Source organism: Phaseolus vulgaris, chromosome 9, assembly GCF_051622355.1.
Source record: "Phaseolus vulgaris cultivar YP4 chromosome 9, ASM5162235v1, whole genome shotgun sequence".
Lineage (NCBI taxonomy): Eukaryota > Viridiplantae > Streptophyta > Magnoliopsida > Fabales > Fabaceae > Phaseolus > Phaseolus vulgaris.
The window spans coordinates 35,619,939-35,629,811 of record NC_143506.1 but is presented as its reverse complement, the minus strand read 5'-3'; the positions used below and the strand labels follow the sequence as shown (position 1 = coordinate 35,629,811).

General features: G+C 37.1%; 2 protein-coding genes across 2 annotated transcripts; both read right to left on the bottom strand.

Moving 5' to 3' along the window:
- Nucleotides 1-1,007: 1,007 nt before the first annotated feature.
- On the bottom strand, nt 1,008-3,365 carry LOC150025296 (uncharacterized). Its single transcript, XM_090295711.1, has one exon. The coding sequence runs from the start codon at nt 3,348-3,350 to the stop codon at nt 1,008-1,010; it is 2,343 nt and encodes a 780-aa protein (XP_090151837.1). The 5' UTR covers nt 3,351-3,365.
- A 3,519-nt stretch (nt 3,366-6,884) lies between these two features.
- LOC137822679 (putative pectinesterase/pectinesterase inhibitor 45) lies at nt 6,885-9,123 on the bottom strand. The gene is made up of 2 exons (XM_068627625.2): nt 7,915-9,123; nt 6,885-7,823 (listed from the first exon to the last, which is right to left on the bottom strand). Exons 1-2 carry the CDS (start codon nt 8,967-8,969, stop codon nt 6,971-6,973), a joined length of 1,908 nt encoding a protein of 635 aa, XP_068483726.2. The 5' UTR covers nt 8,970-9,123; the 3' UTR covers nt 6,885-6,970.
- Between the last annotated feature and the right edge of the window lie 750 nt (nt 9,124-9,873).

Below are 9,873 nucleotides of genomic sequence, written 5' to 3'. Positions count from 1 at the left end.
ACTTCCTTATCTGTGATACGTGAAAGACATTATGCAGGTTTGCTAATTGAGGAGGTAGAGCAATCTGATAAGCCACTGGACCTATCTTCTTTAGGATCTGATATGGTCCAACAAACTTAGGAGATAACTTCCTTGATTTGATAGCTCGTCCTACACCTTTGGTTGGTGTCACTCTCATGAACACATGATCTCCAGCTGCAAACTCCAAAGGCTTTCTCCTCTTATCTGCATATGATTTCTGCCTACTTTGAGAAGCTTTCATTTTGTCTTGTATCTGTTTCACCTTCTCAGTGGTCTGTTGAATTAACTCTGGCCCAACCAAAACTGTTTCACCATCCTTATACCAACATAAAGGAGTTCTGCATTTCCTCCCATACAAAGCTGCATATGGTGCCATCCCAATACTGGCATGATAACTATTATTATAAGTAAACTCCACCAGAGGAAACATCTCATCCCAACTTCCCAGATGATCCAAGATACATGTCCTCAACAAATCTTCTAAGGATTGGATCGTCCTCTCAGACTGCCCATCTGTTTGAGGATGATATGCAGAGCTCATTCTCAATCTAGTTCCCAAAGAATCTTGTAAACTCTGCCAAAACCGTGAAGTAAACCTAGGATCTCTATCTGAAACAATACTAGAAGGCACCCCATGCAATCTTACAATCTCTTTGATGTACAATTGTGCCAACTTAGTCATAGATATTCTCAAATTAACTGGAAGAAAATGAGCGCTCTTCGTCAGTCGATCAACTATTACCCATACTGCATCATGACCCCTTACTGATCTTGGTAAATGAGTAACGAAATCCATAGCAATGCTATCCCATTTCCACTCAGGAACATCTAACTGTTGTAACAAACCACCAGGTCTCTGATGTTCTACCTTTGCCTTCTGACATGTTAAACATGTAGCAACATATAGAGCTATTTCTTTCTTCATGCCTGACCACCAAAATGACTCCTTCAAATCTTGGTACATCTTATTCATACCGGGATGTAGACTAAGATAAACTCTTGTGACCCTCTTCTAGGATCATTCTCTTCAGTTCTTCATTTGCAGGTATGCAAATTCTGCCATTAAATCTTAAGATTTCATCCTCTAACTGCTTTTCCTTTATCATTCCAAGAAAATCATTAGTTATAGTTAACTTACTACAACTAATATGATCAACATGAAATTTCACTCCTAAATTTAGATCTCTGAATTGCTCAATCAACTTTTGTTCTTCAATCATCATGGTTGACACCTGTACTGACTTTCTACTCAAAGCATTTGCAACTACATTAGCCTTCCCTGGATGATACATCAGTTGGAAATCATAATCCTTCAAAAACTCCATCCATCTTCTTTGTCTCATATTCAACTCTTTTTGATCAAACAAGTATTTCAAACTTTTATGGTCACTGAACACCTGAAATTGAGCTCCATATAAATAATGCCTCCAAATCTTCAAAGCAAACACCACAGCTGCCAACTCTAAGTCATGAGTTGGATAGTTTCTCTCATGAACTTTGAGTTGCCTTGAAGCATATGCAACTGGTCTTTTCTCTTGCATCAAGACACAACCCAAACCCTGATGTGAAGCATCACAGTAAACTTCAAAAGGTTTTCCTGTATCAGGAATCACTAACACCGGAGCACTAGTTAACCTTTTCCTCAGCTCTATGAAACTCTCCTCACATCTGTCAGTCCAAGCAAAAGGTTGATCTTTGCGGGTTAGTTGAGTCAAAGGAGCTACTACCCTGGAAAAATCTTCAACTTGCTTCTTTAGTTCAATCAACTCAGCTGGAGCCATTCTGTAAGGTGCCATTGACACTGGCCCAGCTTCAGGTACCAAATCAATAGAGAATTCTACTTCTCTCTTAGGAGGTAATCCAGGTATTTCTTCTGGAAATACATCCATGAAATCCTTCACCACATGTATACTACTCATTTCTTCTTCATGCTTAACTTCCATCTGAGTTAAGATTACAAAACACTTTGATCCTTCTTTCAATTCTGACCACACCTGCTGAGCAGACATCACATATGACTTCTTGGAATCTGAAAACACTATTTTCTGTTGACCACAATCTATGAGAATGTGATTGGCTGATAGCCAATCCATCCCTAAGATAACATCTAAGTCTTGAAGAGGTAGACAGATCAAATTTATTTTGAACCTGCGTCCCTCTACTATTACTGGACATTCAGAGCAAACTGTAGAGGTCAAAACTTTTCCTGATGTTGGTGTAGAGACCAACAATTCAAACGACAACTCCTTTACTAGAAGACCCAACTCCGCTACACATAAACTCGACACAAAAGAGTGTGTCGCTCCAGAATCAAATAAAACTTTCACATATCTACCAGCTATATAACATACACCTTGTACCAAGTTACCTGGCTGAGATGCTTCAGCTCCTGACATAGCAAACACCCTTCCAGTTGCTTGGGGTCTACCACCTCCTCCTCTTCCTGACTGCAAGTTACCTCCAGGAATTATCCTCCTCCTATTAGGGCAATCTTTTGATAGATGTCCTTCTTTCTGACAAGTATAACACTTTCTCTCTGATGAAAGTTGAGGACAATCTTTCTTCAAATGGGGTCCAGCACAGTGATAACATGTGGGTCTCCATGGTTGTTGTTGCTGAAACTGTGGTAGAGATGTTCCTGTCCTATGTTGTGGAGGTCTAGCATAAGGTTTATGTTGTTGATGCTGCACCTTGGCCTTCCCACTGGAAGACCCTCCTTGGTGTGATCTGATCACCCTGGAATCACCATTTTCCAGGGTCTCCACCATCTTCGCCTTCTCCACCAAGGCGGTAAACTCTCTAATGCACATAGGAGCTATAGTCTTCTTCAGCTCATGTTTTAGACCTTCTTCAAACTTCCTACACCTCCAAGCCTCAGAGGTAGCTTGGGTGTAGAATCTGGCTAGGTACTCAAACCTAGTAGCATATGCATTCACTGACATCTCTCCCTGTTCCAACCTGAGGAATTCAGCTTCCTTTGCAAACCTTGCACTATCTGGAAAATATTTCTCTAAAAACTTCACTTTGAAACTCTCCCAGTCTAATATTTCATCTCTGGCTTCCATCATCTGTTGAGCTCCCATCCACCAGAACTCTGCTTCTCCAGACAATAAATATGTAGCAAATACCAATTTCTTATCCTCAGGACAGGAGGTTGCCCTAAAGATCTTCTCTAAATCTCTTATCCATTGGTCTGCTTGGTCAGGAGTGGCATTCCCAGTGAACTTAGGTGGGTTGTGTCTCATGAACTCTGTCAGTCCCATCTGCTCCTGAGACTGATTGACATGGGAAGCTGTTGCACCAGATCTAGCAGTCTCCCAATGATGCATTGCTGCCTGGTGATTCTGAGCCATTGCCATATTCTGTTGTTGGATAGCATTTGCCATCATCTCAATAGCCCTGGCAATCTGGTTCATCTCAGAAGAAGGTTGGGGAGGGGTAGGAGGTCTAGGAGCCATGCTATACAACAGAAAAGAAAGATTTCGGATGAATCTAAAAAATCATAACTATGTAGTTTTACTAACAAACTAACTAAAGCACACATAAACAATCCCATAACCCTTAGGTCTCCTAAGGTTCGAACAGCTCTGATACCATAATGTAACATCCTTAATTTTACCCATATATAATGTAATAAAAGTAAAACAAGCAATATCTAATTACAAATAACATATACTACTTTCTCTTATGTGTATCTCAAAAGAAATATCCCTCTTCATAGGGATTTAATATATATACATCAAAAGTTTTAACAACAAAACAAAACATTTAAATAAAACTATCTCATTCTCCAGCTGTTCACTAAGGAGCTCTATCACCTGAAATCTCATCTGCTCCCATGTAAAACACGATCATCACAGATAAAGAAACAAACACAAACAAATAACAGGGTAAGCTATCTATATAAAAAGTTTTGATATAATTTAAATTTCAAATTAATAAGCATAATTCATCAATTCTCATATGATTTCTCAAACCATCAAGAGTCTATTACATTCATAAAATTCATCTTTCATATGTCAGACTTTTACTGACTCACAACACATAGACACTTGACTCTACTTCCGGAAGACTCGTGTATTGAAATTAGCATCCAGAGACCTGCACCTGTCATACTACTGTTGTGAAACCCACACAGCCATGCACATAATTATCTCAATATCTCATCATCTCATCATCTTCATATGACAGGGTAAATCCATTTGATATGCTCTGATCAGTTCTTTCAAACCTCAGAATCAGCCAAATGGACCTCCTTCGACTCTCACCAACTGAATAACTTCATCTATTTGATTCCATTATATCAGTAGAGTCAGGATCGTCTCATTCACAGGACACTCACAAATCAATACACCCTAATAACAATCTCAACATGGTATTTCCTTTCCTGAATCACACTTTAACCTCATTACATACATCATTTAACATATCAATGCACCACTCAATCACTTCATATATATAAACTTTCTAAACAATCCAAATATATCTCAAACTTTACTTAAAACACATAATTAATTCCAAATATATGCTCTTTAAATCAATCATCATCTGAAATCACACAACCACTTCTCATCAAACATCTCACTTAAGTAATTCAACCAAAATATTCAAAAAGAATAGTTCAACTCATTTATATTATCATTCAAACACTTTCAATTCTCAATCACAAACAGTTTCAACAAATTATTCCCATAACAGATTCAAAATCAACCATTCCAGTCAATATATTACTTTACTCTTCAAGAGAGACAATCCTGCAAGCAAAAACAATTGGAATTGGTGACCACGTCACCTCCACATCCAGAATCTTCTAACCTAGGGTTTTATTGAACATAATAAGACTAGCTTCCCTTACCTGAACTTTAGTTGATGCTCACTAAGAGCTCCAAATCTACCCAAAAGCTTAAAGGTAATTAACCTGCACCACAGAGTCCTAATCAAAATCTAACTATATAACTAGGACCTTGAGTTAACAGACATTAACCCTAAAGCTAAAATAGTCACATGTAAAACTCATGTAGACAACCTATCAAGTTCAAAATGGATTTTGATCGGGCAATCTTGTAGAGTTCATTGGCAGGAGTTCAATGACAGACTCCGATCGTCAAACTGATAACTGAGGATGTCAGAATCATAGAGAGAAGGAGAGGAAAGGAAAAGGGTACAAAAATAAACTTACTCTATCAGAGATTTTGATCGGGCAGTCTTGTAGTCTTGGCTGCCAGGAGTCTAATGGCGTACTCTGATCGTCAAACAGATGAACGAGGAAGTCAGAATCTTAGAGAGAAGGGAGAGAAAGGAAAAGGGAAACTTTTAGAGATGGTGGTTATTTTAAAATGAAACCTGGATAACTGAATTTTCTATTTATATGTCATTTTTATTTTAATAATAAAATATTCAGGTATCATTTAAAATATATCACTTCTACTCTAAGGTTATTTTCTAGATCCTTACATTGAGTTTTAATGAGAAAGATGGGATAATAATTTTATTGGAAGAAGATTCTTTGATGCTCTAATAAAAAAAAGTCTGTCTTATATACGAGTGATAAATTAAATAATAAGTATAGTTAAGATGAGTACTAAGTTGTATTTATAGGTTTTTGGATTCACTAAAATATCCAATTAATAAAATAAATAGATTAGGAAAAATAAATTAATAAGATAATGCTTAAATAATAAAAAACTAATAAATATTTTAAAAAAAATTAAAATACATATAAATATAAAAATTAAAATATTATAAATTTTTAAAAGAAACTTGCTTACCAAACATTAATAATAAAATCACATAATCTTTGCTCCTAATAAAATAAAGTTAAGAAAATTAACTGAGATGGCTACGAAACATTAAATTTTATTAATAGTTTGATGGGATTGGAGAGGTTAATATTCCATTTATTAACACTTTTTTCCAAAGGAAAATGTGATAATATGACAGTATAAAAATGTATTCTTTTTATAACTCATTTTAATAATATATATTATATTATAAAATAATCACTTGATAACTACTAATTTTTATACACTTATACAATAATTTTTTCTTTTAATAATAAAATATTAAACTATAAGGATGATAAAATAATTATTATTAAAAAAAACTTAATATAAGCATATTATAAAGAAAATTGCAAAGTGTTTGTAAAGAAATAATAAATTATAAATATATTATAATTCTTTAATATTTTAAGTTAAAATATAAAAAATATTAATATTTTAAATTTTTAATGGGTATATTTCTTTTAGGTATAAAAATATCACCCCTCTTCTTCAATGCTAATAATAAAATACAGTATTAAACTTTTATCGTTAAGCCAATTTGCATTTTCGAGACAGTTTCTATAGTTTCATGATGATACGGTGACAAAATACAATAACTTCACAATTTAATATACTAATATTTTAATTACATTTTTTTTATATATTTTAATATAAAGTACTAATATATTATTGGATTATTAAAATCTTTTGCAAAGTGAATGCTTTTTGCTTTACATAAATGATATGTAACATATCTTCTCTCTAAATTTATTGAATTATTTGTATTTCTTCAAAAAATGTCGTGGTGATCCACTTTTGTCCATTGTTACAATTAGTTTAGCTTATAAATAAGAATGTTAACTAATATTTAATTTTAGGAGTTTGTATTTTAAGCACGATTAATAATAAAAGAGAATGGCTGATAAATAAATTACTGATTATTCTTCATAATAATATGTATTAACTTAGTTTTAAAAAACATAAGCATTTTGAACAGGTAAATTTTTAAAAATTGTTTATTTTAGAATGAGTTAGATTTGTGTTGAATCAAAGTTATCGGTTTGATATTAATGAATAAAAATAAATAAAAGCATTTGATAGTGATGGAAAAATTGATCATAAATATAAATTAGTTCAAGTGTTTGCACTTGAAAGTATATTCATGATTGATGATGAAAAGAAAGGGTTTAAGCGTACAAGCCCAAATGAGCAGGTACACCAGTACCATTGATCCATGCCCCTTGCAAGAAAGCCTCTACAGTGTACCTAGTAGCCTCATCCCTGTCAATCACTTTGCGGTTAGGCCAATTCACCCTAGCATTGGTGTTGGAACCTGCTCCATTGTTGTTGAACTCACCATAGTACAGTGTGTTCAGTGCAAAGTCACCTTCCCAAGGAAGCCACCCATCGGGGTGAATCAAGTCCTGGATTTCAGTCTCCATGATGATGGTTCTTGAGTACTCCTTCCATGGCCTTCCGAGGTAGTTCCTCACACCGGCCTTCACTGGGACCAAGTCATCAGCAGCTTTGATCACACACTTCTGCAGAACGAACCCAGTGTCCTCTTGCTTGTCGAGTCTCCCTTGTGCAGTCACAATGTTCTGCTGGTTGTCAAGGGGCTTTTTCACCAAAATGGTGCAGTTTTGAAACACTGCTGATGCGTCCCCGAAGATGAAGTCGATGGTGCCGGTGATTGTGCAGTCGCGGTAGAACTGTCTGTGGGTTTGGGCGTAGAGAGTGTCTTGGTAACCGTCAAACACACAGTTCAAAAAGATTGCTTGATCGGCTTGCACTCTTGCAGCCACTGCTTGATGCTTCTCTGCTCCAGCAGTGTTTCTATATTGCATTTCTCTGCCCAAGAATCCATCTCCAAGTACCACAAATGATGCAGTTTGGAAAGTTCTGACTCCATCCACGAAGTTTTTGTTGCCAGTGATGATACTTTTGTCACCTCCGTCACCGTACATGGTTAGGTTTGCCAATTTCTTTGTCACTGTCACGGTCTCATCGTAAACTCCGGCTTTAACATAAACCACGTACCTGCCATGCATTAAAAGTAAATGCTTTGCATGAGCATCCATAGATAACAGATATTTCCTTAAAATAATCGAAAAAGAGAAAAGATTGTTACCTTCCCTCGTACGGTGCTTGGATTGCAGCCAAGGCTTCAGAGATGGTTTTGAAGTCTCCGCTACCATCTTGTGCGACGGTAACATTGGGTGTGGGTTTCTCATCTGATCCTACGAAGTCAGAAGGGCCAGCCCAAGCAGGAACCGGGGTAGCCCATGCTGGAAGTGGACCATCCAAAGGAGGAAGGACCGGAGCTGCACGAGGAGCGGAACCAGGAGCAAGAGCAGAACCTACAGCCGCAACAGGAGCAGAAGCAGAAGCGGAAGCAGAAGGAGAAGTAGCAGGAGTAGAAGGAGAAGCAGGGGCAGGTGCATCACCATTGTCGATTTCCCATGGAAGGTGAATGTCCCCAGCTCCTTGGAAGATCGAAAAGAAGGAAGAAAACTGCGAGACAACGGCAAGACAATTGCTCACAAGCTCCCTTGACTCGGTGAACATTGTGGTGAGTTCGTCCTTCATTTTTCCTTCGGGAAACCCGTCGATGCATGTTTGCTGGTAATTCATAACCGCGCTGAGCCAGTTGTTGAGTTCAGCAGCTTTGGCGGAGAGTGTTTTGGGATCGCTTTCACCGACCTCCTCGATCGAACGTTTCAGCTCATCATTGGCGTCCTCGAACATCTCCCTGCAATCGCTGTACGCGCCTTTCTCGTCTGCCGACGCGAAGTTCAGTTTCGATGTGGCGTTGAAGGCTTTGTTCACCTCGTTCTCGGCCACGATCATGGATATCATGATCAGGTCCTTGGGCTCCGCCAGCTTCGGGTCCTTCTTCAGAGCCTCGCCGAGGGTTTTCTGGCATTTTTCCTTGTACTCCGCTGAGCTGCAGATCATTTCCACCAGCCTCGAGTTTCTGTCCACGTGAGGCGTCGCCGAGGCTTCTGACATTGGGGTTTGGGTTTTTGAGGGACCGGTTCTCTGCACCACCACGAATGTGGCGGCGCCAACCACGCATGCAAGAAGAACGGCGGAAACGACGCTGATGAGGATCTTCTTCCTCATCTTGAGTCTGTTCTCGTTTCTTCGCCGCTCAGTGATGAGTTCGAAATCCTGGAAGGCCATTGAGGTTGTTGAAAGGGTTTTTGGTGTCTAAGGCAGAGAGTGATTCTGCCCTAGACTCAAGAGACAGAGGATATGGCGAAAGGGAAAAGAGAACCGATCGGAGTTTACTGCTGCAAAGGAGCAGATTTATTGTTCGGCTCTCTTTCCCTCTGCTATACTTCATTAGCTTCGGGGGTATTTATACTCTTCCTCCATGCATGCACGTGTGGAACAGAGAATTTTCTGTTTCTATTTCCGAAAGTTTCTCATAGGGTTCAAAGATTAATGCGGTGATGAGTGGTACGAATTAGTCTCTTCTGTTGCCAACTTCTACGCTTTCGCAACACCTTTGAATGAACCAGGTTCCACCGTGGAGACTGCCAAAAATACAGCAACAAACATTGTAACAAGACAAGGAAAACTTGATACATTAACAACAAACAACACGTAGTAAAAGAAAATAAAACTATTGACATTTTCTTATATTTTACAATATTTGTAATTTTGTTCCTTGTTTTTTTTTTCTGTAATTTTAGTCCTTTGACGCTTAATAATTCACAATTTTGGCTTTTAAATTTGTTTATATAATTTTGATCCGTTATAATATTCATAATTTGATCGATTTTCAATTTTAAAAATAAATTGAATTATTATCCAATTACATTTTATCGATACAAATAATTCAACATTCAAGAATTAAAAATGTGTAAAATTTTGACAAAAAAAATTACGGATGATTAAAATTATGGTAAAAAGAAAATTAGAAACCAAAATTTTAAATTTTATAAAATATAAGAATCAAAATTAAAATTAAGTCGAGATATTACAGGTACATGTGATGAGAAGAAAAAACACAATAAAAACTTATAATTGATTAAGTGTCAAGAAAAAGTTGCGATTTATAATTCATAATGTATAACAATTT

What these genes read in the sequence shown, in the direction of transcription:
- LOC150025296 (XM_090295711.1), bottom strand. Translation starts at nt 3,350, where the DNA reads ATGCATCATTGGGAGACTGCTAGATCTGGTGCAACAGCTTCCCATGTC.
- LOC137822679 (XM_068627625.2), bottom strand. Translation starts at nt 8,969, where the DNA reads ATGGCCTTCCAGGATTTCGAACTCATCACTGAGCGGCGAAGAAACGAG. An exon ending in CAAGCACCGTACGAGGGAAG is followed by an intron (nt 7,824 to 7,914) that starts GTAACAATCTTT and finishes AATGCATGGCAG; the next exon opens with GTACGTGGTTTATGTTAAAG.